At 40.8% G+C, this 23,092-nt stretch overlaps 1 protein-coding gene across 5 annotated transcripts in view; it reads right to left on the bottom strand.

Moving 5' to 3' along the window:
* Positions 1-5,936: 5,936 nt before the first annotated feature.
* The window catches only part of PRELID3A (PRELI domain containing 3A), a 32,571-nt gene continuing 15,415 nt past the window's right edge, over positions 5,937-23,092 (bottom strand). For 2 of the 5 annotated variants that reach the window (XM_030336952.1, XM_032595416.1), the window contains exons 6-7: positions 8,877-8,993; positions 5,937-8,373 (exon numbers count right to left, since the gene is read on the bottom strand). In XM_030336952.1, the coding sequence (XP_030192812.1) occupies positions 8,910-8,993 (84 nt within the window). In that variant the 3' untranslated portion in view covers positions 5,937-8,373; positions 8,877-8,909. Of the gene's footprint in view, positions 8,374-8,661; positions 8,994-19,774; positions 23,009-23,092 lie in introns of those variants that run through there. The other 3 variants (XM_030336955.1, XM_030336954.1, XM_030336956.1) reach the window with 3 other exon arrangements.

The following is a 23,092-nucleotide window of genomic DNA, read 5'->3' as shown; positions in this document are numbered from 1 at the left end:
TTCCAAATAGAATTCTCCAAGGGATACATTCCTAAAATGTCCTGTGATAAGAAAATTTCCTGTTGTAGTATGTAAATTGCTTGAGAAAATTAGGAAGATTAAACCCACAATGAACTTAGGGAAGTTATATTTTTATTAACTTAAGAGAGAGCATCATTTAAGATATTTACATATCTCAAATATTACCTGATACTGAGTTTGATACTCATTTACACACACTATCCTTTTATTTGTCAGGCATATTTTAGGATCTTCCACTGAAGCTTCTCTGTGAGGTATGTGTAACAAAACACTTGTGTGGGTCCAGCTCTCTCTCCAGTGTTCACAAACTTTCTCAGTCCAAGTCAGATTCCTAGTGTTGTACCTCCTGGACCCCAGAGATACAGAAAACTTGGATACCACAAAGAGGAAAGCTTTGTGTAACCCTTAATAACTGTATCTGTCTTTTCCCTTCTCAGCTCCAGTGAAGGAAGATAGTTGTAAAGCATCATAGTCTAGCATTTTGTAATGAGAACTATTTTTAGGAAAGGGCTTGATTGCACATATGATGTGTTTAAAGACTCTAGTTCTTGTCCCTCTGCAGAATGTGCAGGTACACACACACACAGATTCATTATAATGTTCATATAGGGTATGCTCCTTCTTCCCCCATGTTAGCCAAAGGCCCATGTCTAGAAACTTCCTTTTGTCCACCCAAAAAGTTCAGGAGGTAAGAACCTACTTAATATAAAACTCCGCCTACACTAATTAAATGTTCAGATGCATGGCATGGCAGACTGGATTTGCACTATTATTCTGGCTCATTCCACTAAAATGTCTATGATGTATAATTTATGTATTTAATTTTTTTTAAGTTTATTTATTTTGAGAGCACACACATGTGTGTGCACATGGGGGAGGGGCACAGAGAGAGGGAGAGAGAGAATCCCAGGCAGGCTTTGTGCTGTCATCCCAGAGCCCAACTCGGGGCTCAATCTCACAACTGTTAGGTCATGACCTGAGCAGAAATCAAGAGTCAGGCGCTTAGTTGAGCCACCCAGGCACCCCAATGTATAATTTACGTATGTAGAATAGATGTTAACTGTGGGAAAAAAAAATCTGCAATTCTCTTTCTACTGTTGGATTTTGATGCTGGCAGCAAAACCCAAGCCACTTCAGCATTATTGAAGCAATGTAAATAAAAGAGCTTCAGAACTGACAAGACATGGCTCTTGAAAAGTGGGGCATCAAAAGTTTCTTTTAAAGATCCTCTGGATGTTTAAACTTATGCCATGTTCGACACAACTCCGTGCTCAGATTTCTTTTGCTGCCCAGAGGCCCTGGCCCCATGGGTCCTGCACTGGGAGCATTCTCACAAGCTGCACTAAGGAATCTCATTGTCTGTGGACTGAAATAAGGCGGGGAACTCCCTCACCTTGGGTGTGGCTGGCAAGGAGGGACCACCTTGAGCAAGCTTGCTCACTTCAAGTTTGCCCTCCCATATATTCTTTGCTTTGGCGTTCCCTTGTGGCTGCAGGAATTGTCTGTCAGTCCCTTCCCCTAGGGTGACACAGCAGAGGACATCACATCCCAGTTCCTCCCAGGAGCAGCAGTATTCAGACTAGTGGAAATGCCAAAGATGAATTGAGAATTTCTGTAGAGCCAAACTGAATATCAAGTTCCTAAGCAAACATGGTGTAAAAGCTGTAGGGAAGCATGTGGGAGAAATAGAAGGAACAGCAAGGCTCTGCACAGGTATATCTGAACAACGTAGCCACTGCTGTGTAGAGCCAACGGCGTAAACAAAACCCAGAATAACTTCTACTTCTAAAAGGAAGAAATTTTTATCTTAGACATCCCAAAGAGAGAAGGAAGCCTAAGAAGATTCCAGCTTACCCACCAAGGAAAGGGAACATGATGAGAGAAAAAGCCTCAAGTCTTCCTAGCACGGTAGCAAGGTCATTTCAGAAGTCAGATTCACAGAATATAAATTTGGACTGGCACTGTGGGCATAACACAGCAGGCATCCTGCCTCCATGTGACTCCCAGGACAGCCTAAAATATTCCTCCAGATGTAGCCAATGGTAGACACACTTCCTTCTCAGTAAGAACAGGACCTTACTCTGTTCCAAAATGGGATTTGCTAGGGAAAAGGATTTTTCAGGATGAGCTTTCGTCCCGATAATGGAAAAAAACTAGTCTGTAGTCAGCAAAGCAGGTTCTTTCAGCGGTACCTAGTTTCAAGTATTTGAAATGGCTCTAACTTCACTGTGCTCCGGCCTGACAGCAGAACAGCCATCTGACATGGCGAAAGTTCCTTAACATTTCTGGATTTTATTTTCTTACAATTTAAAGCAAGGGTGTTGGATGAGGTGATCTCTAAGGTCAGTTTTATCCAGGAGAGGCATTCAACACACTGGATCAAACAACCAGTACCACATAGGTACCAACCAGTAAACAGCGGAGGGCCTGAGCCAACCGTAACAAGAAATTGAGAAAAGCCTTTGTGCATCCAAGCCAGCCCTTTCACTAAAGTGAAGGCTGAAATGATGATACTTTCCAAGCAATATTTCTGTGTTTATGACAAACCTGATGATGTATAATACACAAATGCAAGAAAAAGCACAAAGTATGCTGCATTTATTTGAAACTTGGGGAGGCAAAGACAAAAAAAATCAACTTTACCAATTACTATAAAGAATCTGAGTCCTTGTGTGTGTCAGTTGTAACTCAATCTAAAAAAATTCCTCAGTAGATCTCCCAAAATGTAGAAGAAAAATTTCGGAAAGACAAGTTGATATATATTTAAAACACACACACACAAAAACAGCGTTTTACATCTAACAACATCTGGTTACTGAAGGTTCATCTCCCAACCCTATGCAACAGGAAGACCTTGTCAGACCTGGCAAGTCTTTGTTCCCACAATGTGGTGTGTTTTCCTGTCAGAGATATAAAGAGAACCAGGCAGCTATATGGGCAACTAACTACATATAACAGACTATCTTCATTGCTTTAAGAGGCAGTAAACAAACAGACAACTCTTGTTATCCAGCTTGGTCAAAGAGCCAGTTACCACAACTACAGGGAGTCCCCCAATATATATACTTCCCAGTGTAGTAATGGGATCCCCAGCCAAGAACCTTGTCTCTTTGGCCCTCTCAGTGCTGTAGACCCCATCCCTGCCTGGCTCTCTTCTCCACCAAATTTGAACTCTACTAGTGACTTTCAGAGCTCAAAGTGATCCAAGAAGGCATTCGATCCTCACTCACTCCAGCCAATGGCAAGCTCTTGGCTCTGTTTAAACATGTTCAGGATCAGGGAGACACTTATTTCTGTAAAGTTCTATCTTTGAACAGCTCTAATAGTTGGGAAGTTCAGCCATGTAATTTAGTCCCATTGTTTACCCCTTGGTTCTGTCTTGTGTGGCTCTACAGAATGTGCCTACTCTCCCAAGTGGCTGCCTTAAATAGCCTCTTAATTTTCCTGTCTCCCTGCTACAGTTCCTACTTCTCCCTCCTCTCTTCTGCATTTTTTCTCCATTGCACTTAGCACCTAACACCCTACTAAACTGTTCCATGAAGACAAGGATCTCTGTCAGATTTCTTCACTGCCATATCCCCAGTTTCTGGAAAAATGCCTGGCATGTAACAGATGCTGAATAAATATTTGCGGAGTGGATTAACTAACGAATTAGCAGGTTCAGTATGGAAATGAGAAAAAGAAATACAAAGGTGGAACCATCAACATGTCTTCAAAACAATCGATGCAGTTCTAATCTGTGCTCTTTAACAGACAACTGCCACGTACAGCCCCTTTGTCTTTCCTCAAAGTCAACAAATCACTGCAGCCCTAAAGTAACTAATTAGAATAGAGAAGCTTGAGGCGGTAGCTCACACCATTGACATGGTTGACTTGGAGCTCCAGAAACCCTACTTGCCAATCTGGGTTTTCTACCTGACTCCTACATGGCACTCACTACACATTCCTCTCTGGGCTCTCTTCTAGAGCTCCTGAGTGGAGTCACCATGCACAGCCCTGCCTCCCTGACCCAGCTTTTTCCCACTAACAGGTGGATGTACAGATGTATAGAGACCCTAGAGACCTATAATTGAAGCTACTACTTAAATGCAAGGGGTGTATTTATCAGTACTGAGTTTGTACTCATTAACTTTTTTACCACTTGCCTCTTTTACATTATGGGAGTTAACTCTTACTAGTAATCATTACATTTTTTTTAAAATTTTTTTTTCAACGTTTATTTTTGGGACAGAGAGAGACAGAGCATGAACGGGGGAGGGGCAGAGAGAGAGGGAGACACAGAATCGGAAACAGGCTCCAGGCTCTGAGCCATCAGCCCAGAGCCTGACGCGGGGCTCGAACTCACGGACCGCGAGATCGTGACCTGGCTGAAGTCGGACGCTTAACCGACTGCGCCACCCAGGCGCCCCGTAGTAATCATTACATTTTGATAAAAGTGTATGTGCCAACTGGACTGAAATTTTAAAAATATTAAACTATAGTTGCCCCTTGAACAATATGGGTTTGAACTGTGTGGGGCCTCTTAACGTGGATTTTTTTTTTCTTCATAAATACAGTAAAGTACTGTAAGTGTATTTTCTCTTGATTTTAATATTTTCTTTAGCTTACTATATTGTGAGAATACAGTATAGAATATATATATATATATGTTTAATATGTGTTAATTGACTGTTGATCAATAGTAGACGATTAGTAGTTAAGTTTGGGGGGAGTCAAAAGTTATATGGGGATTTTTGACTGGGGGGGGCGTTAGTGACTCTTAACTCCTGCATTGTTCAAGGGTCAACTGTATTTCAAATTTCTCGTATTAAAACAATTTGGTCAATAAAAGAGAATAAGGAAAGCTATGAAGATAAGCATTATGATATTAGATATTCTGTGCTATGTTACTATTAACACATAATTTAAAAAACATTTTGCTGATTTTCAGTAGCTACCAGTTATTCAGCACATACCCTATATCAGATACTGTGCTGAACACCCTCAGCCACATTATCTCCCTGAATACTCAACTGTGAAGTAGGTACCATAAATACCATCTCTCACAGATGAGAAACAGGAATAACAAGGTTGTCATATGCCTGAGGTCAAACCACTAGCCCAGCATCCAGCCTGAGGTCTAACTCCTAAGCTGTGCTTATAGCCCTGCTACATTTCCAGCATTTCTTATTAGCTGCTAGGATTCTAACTTCAGTCCTCACATCACCAAAGCACTTATGAATGCCGGAACTGTGTGTGCAAAGCAGAACATCTGATCTTGGCTCCTGAGGAACTGTAAACTGGTCAAATATGTGAACAGTTTTAAAAAGAGATCCAAGGCAGCATAAATGTCTAGGAATATATAGTAAGCTGTAAGCTGGTATTAGTCAAGGACACATTCATGGAAGCTGATTTTATCTTAAAATTTTTTTATGTTTATTTTTGAGAGACACAAAGGGTGAGTGGGGGAGGGGGCAGAGAGGGAGACACAGAATCTGAAACAGGCTCCAGGCTCTGAGATGTCAGCACAGAGCCCAACGCGGGGCTCAAACTCACAGATTGTGAGATCGTGACCTGAGCTAAAGTCAGACGCTTAACCAACTGACAAACACCCAGGAGTCCTGGAAGCTGATTTTAAAGTGGGTTCAGGGGGGAGAGAGGATCTAATATTGCCCACAGTGCAACCTGATGCCCACCTGCATCAGAGTCATCTGGGCCAATGCCTAGGCCTTGGGTTGGACTTTTTCCAAAAAGGAATGAGACACCTCTGTAGCTCTTTAAGTGAAGGAAAATTATGATGAGATTATTTTGGAATAATCTGACAAGAAGTGAAACTGAAGGAAAGGGGGGACGAGTTAGAAAGTGATTGTACAAATTTAATATAAAGTGAAGATTAGCTTCCTGTTGCTACATAACAAATTAACCCCAAGACACTGTAGCTTGAAACAGAAAACATTTATTATCTCACAAGTTTCCGTGGTCAGAAAATCCGGAGCAGCTTTAGCTGGGTGATTCTGGCCGGGCATCTCAGAGGTTGCAGTCAAGACATCAGCTAGGCCTGTAGTTAGCTCAAGGCTTCCCTGGGGCTAGAAGATCTGCTTCCAAGATGGCTCCCTCTCACAGCTCCCAACCACATGGACCTCCCTGTTGGGCTCCTCCAGCATCTCATGACATGGCAGCTGGCTTGCCCCAGAGCAGGTGATGCACGAACAAGCAAGGTACAAGTCACAGCGTCTCTTATGACCTGGCCTGGGAAGTCACAGAGCATCGTGGAGTATTCTGCAGTATCCCACTGGTCACACACTACTCAGTGTGGGAAGAGACCACCCATAGACATGGCCACTAGGAGGCAGCCTCCTTGGGGGCTGTCTTGGAAGCTGGCCACACCGCATAAGACCTAAACCAGACTTCGACAGGGAAATGAGAAGACACAGAATTGATCTGAGACCTTTTAAAGGAATGTTTGGTTTGCATATGGCTACAGAAAGGGCCAGAGAAATAAGTCTTAAATAACTCAGGTTTTGTACTTGGCAAATGGAAGCAGCACTACTTAGAAATGAGGGAGCAGAAAGTTTGGTGAAAGGGAACAAATTTAGTTTGATTTATGTTGATTAAGAGATGCAGTGGAATCTCTAAGAAAGGGGTTGGCTTTAAGGGCCAGATAGGAAGTCTTAGGTCTGGTGGGCTTCATATGGTCTCTGCTGCATACTCTTCTATGTGGGGGGGGGTTTATTTGCAACTCTTTAAAAATGCAAAAACCATGCTTAGCTCATAGACTATAGTCTGCCAACCCTGCCCTAAGCAGACTGTCCTATAATAGGTGAAGAGAAGCCTAGAACATGATGAGCAGTGAAGGACAGAAATCTAAATCAGTCCTTAGTTGTACTCATTAATGTCTTACCAATTGCCTCATGGACAGTTACTTCTTTACGAGTGAAGATAAAAGTTAAAATATGCCCTCGCTTCAAAAAGTGTTCTATCAGCGAAGCCCAGTGTTCCCAATTCTAGCCTTGCCCAGTGGCGCCCCCCCAGGGGACTCTTTGGCCCAATGGCGGGCCAGCGCCAGTGGTACCAGCACCGTGGACCAAGGTGCCACGAGGCTGCACTGAGGCGCTTCATGTCTGCTCCCTGGTTCGATCCTGGAGCTGGGTTCAGTGTCTGCGTTTTATGAGGAGGAAACTGAAGCGGTATGGAGCAGTCACACGCTGCCCAGATTTACTCCTACATACCTATAATCCAACAGCTGCCTCACAAAGGGTAATCTCCTCAGCCACCAAAGTCACCCAAATAAATAACCCTACTTCCTCTTCGGATACTGAAGTTGTAACAGAACCTATGAACACCTGTTCTGAATATATTGGGCATTCACTAAGGCTCAACCATAAGGAGAGATCTGCTAGGGAAGACTATTCAGGGGGTGATGGAAATGAAGCTCCTAACAGAGACACCCAGCAATTAACTCCTATATCAAAGCATGCCTAACCCTTAATGTGAGGACAAAAATGCTGGAGGCAAATAGTCATCTACTCTTTAGAAGCCAAAAAGCCACTGGTGCAAATCAGATACAGTTTTAATAGTTGGTTCTAATGCCACATAGGTGGAACAGTCTTCAAAGAATATTGAGTACCACCAATTTTCCTACAAAAAGGGAAACCTATTTCCAGAGAGCTCCTGGCTCTGCTTCTAGAAAGCTTGTATGGAAGTAGCTACCTAACCAGAAGACAGGTACCAATACACAGACCACAGGATCGCCTAGAGCGCTCACAGAGCTCTGGGAAGCCCAGCTTCCAACAGGAAGCTTCTTGTTTAGCTGTAGTGCCTTCTAGTTTAGGTGAAGAGTTGACACAGTAACTGGTGTATTCAACTTTTATTCCACCAAACTCAAAAGGCCACACTAACAGGGAGGTAACACTGCAAACTAAGGAAAGGAGGTAGGATTCTGGATTTATTTCTGTGCTTTGGGCAATAAAATAAAGCATTAGGCAAGTAATAGGACATTACCAAAATAGTTTCTCCTGATAACTCATTTCTCTTCTAAAAAAAAAACCTAAACTGATTGGTTTGGTTAAAACGAAAAAAGTACCCTATTTCTTGTTCAGAAACTAAAATGAAACGGGGATGCTTTGTTATTCGCTGTATACATATAATTAAAAACCCATCTCCTAAATTAAATCTAGGGTCTGTCTTCAAGACAGACTGATCTTCAAGATCAGTCAGTAAATTAAGTGTGCGTGCAGAACAGCTATCACATTTGTGGAATGGCCGCAAACTTGAGCGGGGGCAGGCACGGAGGCCCCACACACAGCGTGCGTTGAAAGGACGGTGTTCCACCGCCTGGAGCACTGACGCTGGATCCGAGAGCCACAGCCAGACCTGGAATATCCATGGTCTGTGATTACAACCGACTCAGGACAAAAACCCAGAGAAACTTCTATTTGAAAATGATGGGAGAAAGCCATTCCCTTTTACACTCTGATACCTTGGCTTCTGGGGAAGGGATATCAGAAATCTAACGTGTTTAGTAAACAAAACTTTCCATCAAATAATAATAATAAAGATAAAAGTAAAGGTAAGCTAGGGGCACCTGGCTGGCTCAGTCAGTAGAACATGCAACCCTTGATCTCAGCGCGCGGGAGTTCAAGTCCCACCCTGGGGGGGGGGGGGGGGGCAGGGAGCCTACTTAAAAAAATAAAGAAGGTAAACGTAAGCCGTAGACCAAGATCTAGCAAATTCACTCTCTTTCCAGAGTAGCCATGCACTGATCACACATGCTCGCTCCAACAGACCAAGTGTGGAGCGAATTCGCAGCCCCACTGCCGGGGGGCGGAGCGGGGAGTTGGGGGGTGGGGGTGAACGTCTGCCACCTGCTGCTGCACCTGCGTCTCCGGGTCCTGGGCTCCGCTGGTGCTTCACGCTCTGGCGCAGGCGGGGGCTGCCAGGCCCTCCAGCTCCGTGTTAAGTCGGCCAATCACCCACTCCAAGGCCTCGCGACCCTGCCGAGAGAACAGCACTGAGGAACCCTCCCCCCCTGCCCAGGGATGTGCCCACCTCTAAACTGGTGAGATGAAGACAGTGGCTGTTCAGGTCCCATCACGCTTATCTTCTCATACTTCTGCCAGAGGGCATCTCAGGAAATGAGGCCCCTCCAGGTGCTGGGGGTACCTACTGAACATCAGTGCAACAGCAGTGATCACAGGTATTCATTGTGATGCAATGCTCTGTAATTAAAGTTGAGAACGTGTTCTCAAACTAAAAATCAAGGTTTAATTTCACCTGGCTTTGCCACCCAGCTTCCATGATATTTTATCATACAGAATTTGTTTTTGTGCTTATAATGAATTCCAAATAGAAAGCATTGCACAGATCAATATTGAATCCATTCCCAGACCAAAACGAAAGTTACAAAACCAAACTATTTTATACTAAACAAATTTTGAAAATAATCACTACCACTTTCTTAATGACTCTCTTAAAATTTTTTTATTTATAATAGCCTAGGAGAATAAAAAAACCAACACATGAATATGCTTATTTTTATCACACTTCAATCCACCAAAAATTTGAAGTGGCTGGGTAACTGTTTACATGCACTTGCCCTAAAAATGCCATCTTCCTCTGAAACTACGCTGGGCATCCCTGCACATTGTAGAGGAATCAAGATAATCTACATTTTCTGATACTCATCCCTGCTTCCAAATGTGGTTTCCCAACTCACAAATTTCCATGTTCCCTTTTAAAAGGACTCTATACATGACAGTTTTTACACCATTACCTCTACAAGGTTATACAGTTACACTAGATGGAACAGAGTTACCTACAAGTGGAACGAGAGGCTGTCACTAGAGAAAGGGTTCGGTGTCTAGGCTGATACATGGGACAGAGTGCAGTTTTGCAGCAGAGTGACAGATGTTCTGCCCTGCACCCACTGCCTTTGCAAATCCAGGGTTTATCTGCAAGGAACCTGCAAATCCTTGAGGAATTAAGACGTCAGTGCTATACAGCTAAACTTCAAGAGGGAACTTTTTAAGACAATGTAGCTTAAAAATAGAAAAAAGGCACAAAACAGTATACACAGTATGGTTCCATCTGTGTTTAATAAAAGAAAAGGAAAACAAACCCATATATCCTTGGCATTTGCTTAAAACATTTCTGGAAACCTTTGTAAAAATCAGGAGTTAACTGGCAGAGCCCAGGAACTCTTCCTCTAAAGGGGAGGCTTTCACTCTTCAACAGAGACTCATGTGTGTGCGTGTGTTTTAACTATAAACATGGATTGCTTTTATGTGTTTTTTGAGGGAATACTTTTTATAAAAGCGAGCAAAACTCTGATTTCAAGATGGTGGGGAAAAAAAACCTTTGGCCCTTTGTCTGCTGAAATGTCCATTAAACTATCAGGAATAAAACTGAAACAAAACTTCAGAACCCACGGAGTCAGCACCCTCACTGCCCATAAGAAGTTGGAAGGCAGAGGCATGGGCTGTGATGCGGTAGAGGGGGTCCAACACAAGCCATTCAGAGCCCAAGGGTTGTCCAGAGAGAGGGGACACACAGGGGACAGCAAGGGACAGGCTGAAAACCATTTAACAGCCTGACTCTTAGACCCCTGGGTTCCACCCCAAAAAATAAAGGTTGAGGAGTCTTGTTGGGAGAAACTGAACCACTTCAGAGAGAAGGGAATGGGGAGGGGGGCGGTGGAAAAGGCCACAGGACACCCTCGATGACCTGCAGTGAGCCCAACAGCCAGCAAGCCTCACTCCTCACCCCCACTTCAGCTTGTGTCAGGTACGTCAGCATGAAAGACACCCGAGGAAGCCTCCCATGCAAAGGGGCACAGAGGAGACACCCAGATGCAGAAGAAAGCTTCACTTAGTGTTTACCTGCAGAGAGAGGAGGGAGGACACTACATCTATGAAGCAAGAACAGGATCCCATAAGAAAAAGGAAAGAGAAATTAAAACTGCAGTTTGCCAAAATAAAAACTCATGAAATTCTTGGAAGATAAAGTCCAGGAAACCTCCCAAAAGGTAGAACAAAGATGAGAGAAAACAGAACAAAATTATGAGATCAATCCAATATGACCAAGAGGACTTCCAGAAAAGAAGAGAGAATGGTGGGGAAATCGTCAAAGAAATCATTACCAGAACCAAAGGGACCACCAAGTTCCCAACACAATGAATTGTTTGTTTCTTTGTTTTTGATGTCTTGCTGACATACAAAGGCTTTATGTATGCATGTGTACTTGTAGGTATGTGTTTACAGCTATATATTTTCCTCTTTTTTACTGAAATGAAATTCACATAAGTTAACCATTTTCAAGTATACAATTCAGTGGTATTTAGTACATTCACACTGTTGTGCAACCACCACCTCTGTCTAGTTCCAAAGCATTTTCATCACCCCAAAAGGAAATCTCAAATGCATAAAGCAGATTCTTCCCCATTTATACCTCCCCTCTCCCCTTGGCAACAACCAATCTACTTTCAGTCTGTATGGATTATCCATGATAGATATTGCATACAAATGGAATCATATAGTATGTGGCCTTTTGCATTTGACTTCTTTTATTTAGCATAATGTTCTAGAGATTCATCCGTATTGTACTGTGGATCAGTACTTCACTCCTTTTTATAGCTGAATAATATTCCAGCATATGTATGGACCACCTTTTATGTAACCATTTATCGGTTGAAGGACATTTGAGTTTCTACTTTTTGACTATTGTGAGTAGCGCTACTGTGAACATTCATGTACAAATATTCGTGTACTTGTTTTCAGTACTTTGGGGTATACAACTAGGGGTGGAGTGGCTGTACCATTTTACATTTGCAACACTATGAACAAAGCTTCCAATTTCTCCACATCTTTGCTAATGCTTATTTTCCATTTAGTTTATTACAGCCATCCTAGTGGTTGTGAGTGGTTTCTGTGGGTTTGATTTGCATTTCCCTAATGAATAATGATGTTGAACATTTTTTCTTGTGCTCATTGGCCATTTGTATATCTTCTTAGGAGAAATGTCTGTTCATATTATTTGCCCATTTTTAAATTGAGTTGTCTTTTTGTTGTTGAGTTGTAAAGAGTTTTTTATACATTCTGGATAACAGATCCTTTTTGGATATGTGATTTGCAATTTTTTCTTCCATTATGTAGCTTGTCTTTCCACTTTCTTGACAGTGTCTTTTGATGCACAAAACTTTAATTTTGATGAAGTCAAATTTATCTACTTTTTCTTTTGTTGTTCATGCTTTTGTAGTCATATCTAAGAATCCATTGCCAAATCCAAGATCATGAATATATACCCTTATGTTTTCTTCTAAGAGTTGTATAGTTTTTGTTCTTTTTTTTTTTTAAGTTCGTTTATTTATTTGGGGGGGGGGGTGGCAGAGAGAGAGAATCCCAAGCAGGCTCAGTGCTGTCAGCACAGAGCTGGACACAGGACTCCATCTCATGAACCATGAGATCATGACCTGAGCCAAAATCAAGAATAGGGTGTTTAACCTACTGAGCCACCCAGGCACCATAGTTTTTATTCTTATTTGTAGGTTTTTGATCCATTTTGAGTTAGTCTTCGGATATGGTGTGAAGTAATGGTCCAACTTCATTCTCTTATATGTAGATATCCAGTTATCCCAGAACCATTTGTTGAAGAGACTATTCTTTCCTCATTGAATTGTTTTGGCACCCTTGTTGAATATCAATTGGCCATAGATACATGGGTTTACTTCTAGACTCTCAATTTAATTCCACCAACCTATTTGTCTATCTTTATGCTGGTCCCAAATTGCTTTCATTACTGTAGCTTTGTAAAAAGTTTTGAAATTGGTGGGGCACCTGGGTAGCTCAGTCAGTTAAGCGTCTGACTTAAGTTCTGGTCATGATCTCGCAGTTCATGGGCTCAAGCCCCATGTCAGGCTCTGTGCTAACAGCTCAGTGCCTGGAGCCTGCTTCATTCAGATTCTGTGTCTCTGTCTCCCTATGCCCCTTCCCTGCTCATGCTCTCTCTCTCTCTCTCTCTCTCTCTCTCTCTCTCTCTCTCTCATGCGTGCACAGTCTCAAAAATAAACAAAACAAAACAAAAAGAAGTTTTGAAATTGGGAAGTGTGAGTCCTCCAAATTTGTTCTATTTCAATATTGTTTTGGCTATGCAGGATCCCTCGCAATTCCGTATGAATCTGAGGATGGGCTTTTCCATTCCTGAAAAAAAAAAAGCTATAGAAATTTTTATATAAGAACTGTCTTGATTTTTCAGAATGTTTTGGGTAGTACTACCATCTTAACAATTATTAGTCTTCCCATCCACGAACAAGGGATGTCTTTCCATTAATTTATGGGGTTTTTTTTTCATTTCTTTCTGTAATGTTTTGTAATTTTCATGTACAGTCCTTCACCTTGTTTTATTTCCATGTATTTTATTCTTTTGGATGCCACTGTAAATTCCATAGTTTCCTTAATTTTCTTATGAGGTTGCTCATTGCTATTGTAAAGAAACACAATTGATTTTTATGTGTTGATCTTGTACCTTGTAATTTAGCTAAATACCCTTTATTAGCTTTCTGGTGGCTTAAGGTTTTCTACATATAGGATCTGCCATCTATGACTATGGATAGTTTTATTTCTTCCTTTCTAGTTTGGATGCCTAATACTTCTTTTTCTTATCTAACTGCTCTGGCTAGAACTTCTAGCACAATGTTCAACATCAGTGACAACAGTGGACATCTTTGTCGTGTTCTTGATCTTAGGGGGAGATTGCAGTCTTTCATCATTGAATAGGATGTTGGCTGTGGGTTTTTCATAAATGCCCTTTATCATGGAGAGGAAGTTCTTTTCTATTCCTATACCTAAACTATTTCTAGAATTATTATTTCTATTCCCAGAATAGTGTTTTCATCATGAAAGGGTGTTTTTTCAAATGCTTTTTCTGCATCAACTGAGATAATCATGTGGGGCTTTTTCCATTTGTTCTATTAATGAGATTAATAGAGATTAATGAGATTAATGAGATTAACAAAATTAATGAGATTAATATTGTTAATATTAATCAATATAACATTGATTTTTGTATTTGAACCACCCTCCTGCTTCTGAGATACATCCCAGTTAGTCATGGTGTGTATCCTTTTAATATGCTGTTAGATCCAGCTTGATTTTTGCATCAATATTTATAATATAAATCTTTTGTTGAAGATTTTTGCATCAATATTTATAAAGGATATTAGTCTAGATTTATTCTCTGGGGGTCTTTACCTAACTTTGGTATCAAAGTAATATTGGGTCTCACAGAATGAGTTAGAAAGTATTCTCTCCTCTTTTTTGGAAGGGTTTGCAAAGGATTTGCATTAATTCTTTAATGTTTGGTAGAATTCACCAGTAAAAACATCTGGCCCTGGTCTTTTCTCTGTTGGCAGATTATTTTTGGTTTTGTTTTGCTTTGTTTTTTTCCTTCATTCATGATTTTATTTATTTTTTCTTGATAAGTCTGGCTAAAGGTTTGTCAGTTTTACTTATCTTTCCAAAGAACCAACTCCTGGTTTCATTGATCTGTTCTATTGTATTTTTAGTCTCTGCTTCATTTATTTCTGCTTTAATCTTTATTATTTCCTTCCTTCTACTGAATTTGGGCTTTGTTCTTTTTCTCACTCCTTTAGCTGTAAGGTTAGGTTGTTTATTTGAGCTTTTTCTTGTTTCTTGAGGTAGACCTGTATTGCTATACAATTCCTTCTTAGAACAGCTTTGCTGCGTCCCTAAGATTTTGGACCACAAAATCTTCATTGTTTTCATTTTTTGTCTTCATGTTTTCATTTTCATTGGTCTCCATGTATTTTTTTAATTTTCTCTTTGATTTCTTGGTTGACCCATTCATTGTTTAGTAGAATGTTATTTATTCTTCATGTATTTGTGTTCTTTCAAATTTTTTGTGATTGATTTCTAGTTTCATACCATTATGGCTGGAAAAAAATGCATGATATTTTTAATTTATTGAATTTTTAAATTTATTGAGATTCATTTTGTGGCCTAACAGGTCATCTATTCTGGAGAATATTCTATGTATACTTGAAAAGAATGTGTATTCTACTGTTTCAGATGGAATGTTCTGAATACATCTGTTACCTCCATCTTATCTAATGTGTCATTCAAAGCCACTCTTTCCTAGTTGATTTTCTTCTCTCTAGGTGATATATCCATTGATGTAAGTGGGGTGTCAAAGTCCCTTACTATGACTATATAACTGTCAATTTCTTCCTCTATGTCTGTTAATAGTTGCCTTATGTATTTAGGTGCTCCTATGTTGGATGTATATTTACAATTGTTATATCCTCTTGTTGGATTGTTCCCTTTATCATTATGTAATGTTCTTCTTTGTCATTACAGTCTTTCTCTTAGTATTGCTACTCCAGCCTTCTTTTCACTTCCATTTGCATAGTAAACGTCTTTCTGTCCCTTCACTTTCAATTTGCAGGTGTCTTTAAGTCTGAAGTAAGTCTTTTATTGGCAGCATATATATGGGTCTTGCTTTTTTATCCATTCACTCACACTATGTCTTGATTGGAGCGTTAGACCATTACACTTAAATTTTGCTTGTTGCCATTTTGTTTTACAGTTGTTTTTGTAGTTCTTCTCTTTCCTTTCTTCTTTTGCTCTCTTCCCTAGTGGTTTGAAGACTTTCTTTAATGTTATGCCTTGGATTCCTTTCTCTATTTTTTTGTATATCTATTATAGGTTTTTGATTTATGTTTACCATTAGGCTCATCTATAACATCTTACACGTACAGTAGTGTATGTTATTAAGTTGATTGTTGCTTAAGTTCTAAAAGCACTAGATTTTTACTCCTCCACCCCCATTTTATGTACATGATGTCATATTTTATATCCTTTTATTTTGTGAATCTCTTGACTGATTTTTGTAGATATTCTTGATTTTACTGCTTTTGTGCTTTAAACTCCATACTGGTTTTATAAGTGTTTAATCTACTACTTTTATTATATGTTTGCACTTACCTGTGAAATTTTTTCCTTTCATAATTTTCTTACTCCTGATTATGACTTTTGTTTTTTCAGTCAAAGAATTCCCTTTAACATTTCTTACAAGTCTGCTTTAGTGGTGAACACTTTTAACTTTTGTCTGGGAAACCCTTTATTACTAATTCTATTCTGAATGATAACCTTGTTGGGTATAGTATTTTTGGTTGTAGGGTTTTTCTTGTCAATACTTTGAATATATCCTGCCACTATTCTGGCCTGAAAAGTTTCTGCTGAAAAATCAGCTGATAGCCTTCTGGGGTTTCCTTTGTATGTAACTGTTTTCTTACTGCTCTTAAAAATTCTCTATCACTATTTTTTGCTATTTTAATTATTATGTGTTTTGGTGTGGACCTCCTTGGTTTGGGTTGACTTTGTTGGGGGACTCACTGCACCTCCTGGATCTGGATGTCTGTCTCCTTCCCCAGATTAGGGAAGTTTTCAGATATTATTTCTTCAAATAAATTTTCTGTTCCCCTCCCTCTCTCTCCTCCTTCTGGGATCCTTTTATGAATGTTATTACAGTTATGTCATTGAGTTCCCTTAACCTATTCTCATTTTTTACTACCCTTTTTCCTTTTTGCTATTCAGTTTGGTTGCTTTCCATTACCCTGTCTTCAGATCACTGACTCATTCTTCTGCCTCCTCTAATCTACCATTTCTCTCTAGTGTATTTGTTATTTCAGTTATGTTCTTATCTCTGGCTGGTTCTTTTTTTTTTTTTTCTTCATATTTTCAATCTCTTTGTTGGAGGTCTCACTGAGATCCTCTACTCTTTTTCTCAAGTCCAGTGGGTATCTTTACGACCATTACTTTGAATTCTTTATCAGGAATGTTGCTTTGCTCCATTTCATTTAGCTCTTGTGCTGTGATTTTGTCCTGTTCTTGCATTTGGGACATATTCCTGTCTTCTCATTTTGTCTAACTCTCTGTGTTTGTTTCTATGGGTTAGGAAAGTCTGCCACGTCTCCTGATCTTGAAAGTAGTGGCCTTATGAAGAAGAGGTCCCACAGTGCCCTGCAGTATAATGCTTCCTGTTCACCAGAACCAGGCAGTTCAGGGAAGTCTCCTATGTGGGCCACGTGTGTCCTACTGTTATGCCTGGGATGCATTTGTCTTCAGATCAGTCATCTGTAATGACTCGCTTTGTCTGCTGTGGGCTCACTGGGCAGGGTTTGATCCCTGCATTGTTAGAATGTACCAGTCTGGAGCCAATGCAGGCTTCTTCTTGGGCAGTGTCAGCAGTCAGACCAGATGCCTACCTTTAGCCCATCTACCTAGGTTGCAGTTACACCAAACTTCAGGGCTTTCTTCCTATGCTGCCCCCTGAGAAGCTTTGGTTGGAAGGTTTTTAATTACTGATTCAATGTCTTTGTCATAGGTCTATTGAGATTCTATTTCTTCTTAAATTAGTTCTGGGAATTTGTGTGTTTTTAGTAGTTTCTCCATCACATATAGATGATCTAATTTGTTGGTATACAACTGTTCACAGTATTCTCTTATATCCTTTTATTTCTGTAAGATGTGTAGTAATGCCTCACTTTCTTTTCTGATATTTTTATTCTGAATCCTTTTTATTCTTGGTCAGTCTAACTAAAGTCTTCTCAACTTTGTTGATCTTTTCAACTAAACAACTTTTGATTTCAATGATTCTATTTTTCTATTCTCTAGTTTAGTTTTCTGTTCTGAGTTTAGTTTGTCCTTCATTTTCTAGTTCCTTCAAGTCACGTTAATGATTTGAGATCTTTCAAACATAGGTGTTTGCAGCTATGAATTTCCCTTTGATCACTGCTCTCATAGCATATGTTGTATTTTCATTTCCATTCATCTCAAAATGTTATAATTTCATTTGTAATTTATTATTTGATTCGCTAGTTGTTAGAATATACATTAAAAATTCAACATATTTCTGAATTTTCCATTTACCTTATACTGTTGATTTCTTTTTGTTTTTTTTAAAGTTTATTTATTTTTGAGAGAGAGAGAGAGAGAGAGACAGAGAGAGGAACAGAGAGAGAGGAAGACACAGAATCCAAAGCAGGCTCCAGGCTCTGAGCTGTCAGCACAGAGGCTGATGCGGGGTTCAAACTCACAAACCATGAGATCATGACCTGAGCCTAAGTCAGATGCTTAACCAACTGAGCCACCCGGGTGCCCCTATTGTTGATTTCTAATTTCACTTCATTGGGATCACAAAAGATATTTTGTGATTTCAGTCTTCTTAAATTTATTGAGACTTGGTGTTTGGCCTAACACATGGTTTATCCTGGAGAATAATCCATGTGTTCTTGAGAAAAATGTGTACTCTGCTGTTGAGTGAAGTGTGCTATGGATATGTTAGGTCAAGTTGGTTTATAGTGTTGTTCTAGTCCTCCGTTTCCTTATTGATCTTCTGTCTAGGTGTCTTGCCCATTGTTGAAAGTGGGTTATTGAAGTGTCCAGCTATAATTGTAGAACTATTTCTCCTTTTAGTTCAGCTAATGTTTCCTTCATATATTTGGGGGCTCTGTAGCTTGGTGTGTAAATGGCTGTAACGTTTATCTTCTTGATGAATTGACCCTCTCGTTGATATATAATGTCCTTATTTGTCTCTTATAACATTTTTTTGACCAAAAGTAGATTGTGTCTGATACGCGCATGGCCACTCCAGCTCTCTTGGTTCTTATTTACATGGAATATCTTGTTCCATCTTTCACATTGAACCCATTTGTGTCTTTGGATCTGAAGTGAGTCTCTTGTAGACGGCATATATAGTAGGATCATGTTTTTGCATCTATTCTGCCAATCTCTGTCCTTTAACTGGTGAATTTAATCTATTTACTTTTAAAGTAATTACTGTTAAAGAAGCACTAACTTTTTACACTGTTAGTTGTTTTTTGGGTTTTTTTTTTACACTGTTAGTTGTTTTCTATTGAGTTCCAAAACTTTCTGTTCCTGAATTATTTCCATCTTCGTCTGTTGTGTTGGTTTTTTTTTTTCTAGTGTACCATTTTCATTCCCCTTTTATTTTCTGGATATTTTTTAGTTATTTTCTTATTAGTTACCCTGGTGATTATAATTAACATCTTAAACTCAGAAAAATATAATTTGAATCAATACCAATTTAGCTCTAATAATGTATTAGTTAGGGTTTCCAGAGAACCAGAACCAATAGAATGTGTAAATATAGACAGAGATTTATTTTAAGCAATTAGCGGTCATAATTATGGAGGCTGGCAAGTCCAAAATCTGCAGGGTAGATTAATCAGGATTCATTAAATGCTCCCCTGGTTGAAGTATTCTATTAGAATCCACAGTTCTACAAAAGTTGATTCTGTTATTTTTTGCCAGCTTATTGGTTGTTTCAGTGGAGGGACAGATTCTTGGAGCACCCACCTCTACCATTTTCCATGATGTTACTATTTATATATTTTTTTAGTTTTAATTTTGAAATTATTATAGACTCACAGGAAGCTGCAAGGATAATACAGGAATGTCCCATGTACCCTTGACCCTCTTCCCCCTAATAACATCATGCATAATTACAATATCAAAACCAGGAATTTAACATGCACAGTGCAGCACAATGAATTTTAAAAGATCACTTCAAATGGGGCATCTGGGTGGCTTAGTCAGTTAAGCGTCCGACTTTGGCTCAGGTCATGATCTCACAGTTCATGAGTTCGAGCCCTGCATCGGGCTCTGTGTTGACAGTTCAGATTCGGAGCCTCCTTCAGATCCTGTGTCTCCCTCTCTCTCTGCCCCTCTCCCACTCGTGCTCTCTCTCTCAAAAATAAAATAAACATAATAATAATAATATTAAAAGATCACTTCAAATAAGGCTTAACCTCATGAAATTTCAGAACATCAAGGATAAAAAGACCCTAAAAGCTTCCAGAGAGAGAAATAATTCGTATACAGAAGTTGATAATCTGAGTGGAAAAAAATAGAAAAATGCCTTCAAAATTCTGAGTGAAAATATTTTTTTAAAGAACTGTATGTCAAGCTATGCTGTGAACAAAGTATGAGAACAGAAAAGACATTTTCAGATGTACCAAGTCTTAGAAACCACAAAGAGATGTCCTTCCCCATCTTGTAACAGTAAACAGAAAGAGGAAGGCAGGGAAGCAGGGAAACAAGGGCTCCAGGAGAGAAGGCCAAGGAAATGCCCAGGAATGCCCAGAAAAGGGGATGACAGCCACGTGGCTGTTTGGTCAGAGAGCGAGGCCTGGCTTCCAGAATGGATGGCACCATGGAAACTGGGAATGGGTGTGCTGCCCAAAAAGACTGACCCGTGGAAAATGACGTTATGACGTACTGCTAACAGTGGGTAAGAGTATGGAAGGACTCAGCCAGAGACTTTTAAAAAATAAAATTAAACAGATGAAAAGAATTATTATCCCCTAGGTGGGGGGAAATTGCATAAGAAGGAAAATGCAATTATGGCTTAGTAATAAACAACAGTTAGGCATTTGTATTTTCGAAATTATGGAAACTCTGTGCTTTCAACCATAAACGACATAGCTATTTTGGGGGAAAGGGAGAGAGAAGGAAGATATAAGAGAGAGAAAATAATAATCTACCAAAGAGGTAAATAATTCCTAGATAGCGTCTAAATTTGGCAAATCAAGAAATAACAGGGTATGTTTATTTATTTATAAATCTAGCAGCAAAGGCCAAAAGCTGCCAAAAGAGTTGAGCGTTCCCTCAGCAGGACAGAAAAACGCTTTGCCAAAGGGGTGAGCGGGGTTTGTTTTTACCGTAAATCTTTTAATTCTGTGTTGCCATAAGCTTTATGCATAAAACACACTCTGATACAAATATAAATGAATGTCATTTCCTTTGGATTAGAAGTACTGTTATCAAACAAAAAACACGACCTAAAAAACAGAAGAACACAGTGCTACTCATTGTTTACGGAGGAGGCCTTCTCTCAAGTTTTTAGAATTTGAAGCATACTGAAAGATTTTACATTCGACTTTTGAAAACAGGAAAGTTAAAATTCCCACCTGGAAGTACCCTAAAGCTAACAGGACAGCTTAGGCTCATAAGCACTTTTACTACTTCGTCACAGCCACTCTGTGTGAGCATCCCCACAGACAGGTCTGAACAATGACAAGTAACACAGGCCTTCAGCCCCTGGGGCCTCTGGTCCCAGAGCGCAGGACAAGCCAGCTGCAGCATGGGGCACAGTGCTTGGCTCCCCTGACCAATTCCAACCGTGAGACAGGAGAACTCACGGTACTGTCCCCACACACGCAGCTGTGGGGATGGACGCCCCTACTCCAGCGTGGGCAGATCTGCACTAATGGTGAGAAGGACGCACCACAGCGGCATCTGAAGTGACAGCGCCCAGATATGTGTGAAGAGGCTTGCGGTGCAGACAGGTGATCAAGGGGCAGGGGTGGGATACGGGGAGTCACCAGGAAAAGAGTGGCTTAGTAAGATCCCAAGAGTCAGCAGAAAACTGCCGGGAGCTGCTACCTAGGGGAGAACAGACAAGGCACAAGAGCAGTCTGACAACACTGGCCCAGGGGCGGTGGGGCCGTGGGCAGCGGCAGGGTGACAGCTTTGCAGCCCTTGCCCTTCTCCTGCTATAGGGGTCTTCTCTTCTGCGGGTCTCATTCTGCAACAGACAGGCCTCCTGTCTTGAGATGTCGCAGCCGAAGAGCCCGGTGGAGGCTGTGACCAGGCAAGTGGCAGATTCCAGAAGTTTCCACACCTCTCCCAGACTGGGCGAACCATATTCAAGGCTCGCTTAGTTCTTCCTTTTTTCTTCCTTGCCTTCTTCCTTCCTTTTTTTTCTTTTGTTCTTTCTTCTTTGATTTTTTGGGTGAGGCATCTGATCAAAGATTGAGGCAATTTAGCTCTAGTTTATGAGGAAACAGAATGTGACAGAGTCCACAACTCAGAGTGACACATCACACACACCACACTGCCCACACACACTATGCTCACCAGGCGGGCAGGCTCTCTATGCGTGGCCACCTTAGTGGTGCATCCATGGAAGAAGAGAGACCCAGCGGCAGATCACAACCTTGGGTTCAAGGTGAAGGGCTCTGGCAAACTTAGGCTCCAGTAGGAAGCTTTTAAAGGAGGCTGAACCACACAGTCCCCATTTGCTGACACACACATGCTGCAGACACACAGACAGACCAACCGTGGGAAGCGGGGCCCAGAGCAGCACAGTATGGAAAATCAATAGGGTGAGGGGTTTCAAGGCAGGAGTATAAGGATTCCCTAAACAGAGGGAAGCAGGAAACCCTGACTTTCCTACGAAGTATGAAGATGACTGCCGACCAATTAAGTGTCAAATCCCTTCCTGACGATCCAGTCACTGGTGGCCTAGGAAATCAAGGAATGTTTGTGAAGCTCAAGAAGATGCTAGAAATGGCTTCTGCCACTAAAAGAAAAAAGCCAGCGGCAGTCACGTGGCTGGGTGCTGGCTGGCAGCAGGCGAGGAGCAGGATTCCCCCCGAGCCCGCAGCGCTGACACAAAGGCACATAGCATTCTTTATAAGAACATGTACAAATATTCAGACCCTGCCCAAAATGAAAAAATTCTCCCATTTGATCAGCCTTTGACACCGTCTGGAACTACTAGTGAAAGCCTCCTTCTGATAATGCGCTAATGACAGGAAATGTTTAGGCAAGCAGGTCCTGAGAATGGCTTGGGAAAATCTGAACTGCCTCTATCTGAGACCAGATAACAAATGATCAAGTCTTCCTGGGAAATAAATCCTGCCATGAAACAAGATAATTTAGGAAGAGGATGAACTAATGACTGCTTCCGTTACAGAAGACACTAAGGAGCGCCGGGCTGGAGACACATGCAGCTGCACCTGTAAACACCCCCCACTGCACACCATGCACACGGTTAGCAAGATGCTAGGTTCTCTACCGGGTTAAAGAATACCATAGTTACCACTGTTCATCACAAGGTGCAGGTGCAGACCCCGTTAGCTCACAGCGTGCTCAGAATTTTCAATTATCCACTCAATAGCAGCCCACCCCTGGAGCAACAAAGAAAGAGTTCAACACGGTGTAAGAAATCCTGCTTCTCGGGGCGCCTGGGTGGCGCAGTCGGTTAAGCGTCC

The sequence above is a fragment of the Lynx canadensis genome, chromosome D3 (assembly GCF_007474595.2).
Source record: "Lynx canadensis isolate LIC74 chromosome D3, mLynCan4.pri.v2, whole genome shotgun sequence".
Classification (NCBI taxonomy): Eukaryota; Metazoa; Chordata; class Mammalia; order Carnivora; family Felidae; genus Lynx; species Lynx canadensis.
Note: the sequence above shows the minus strand (reverse complement) of the source record. Positions and strands in the feature narration are given on the sequence as shown.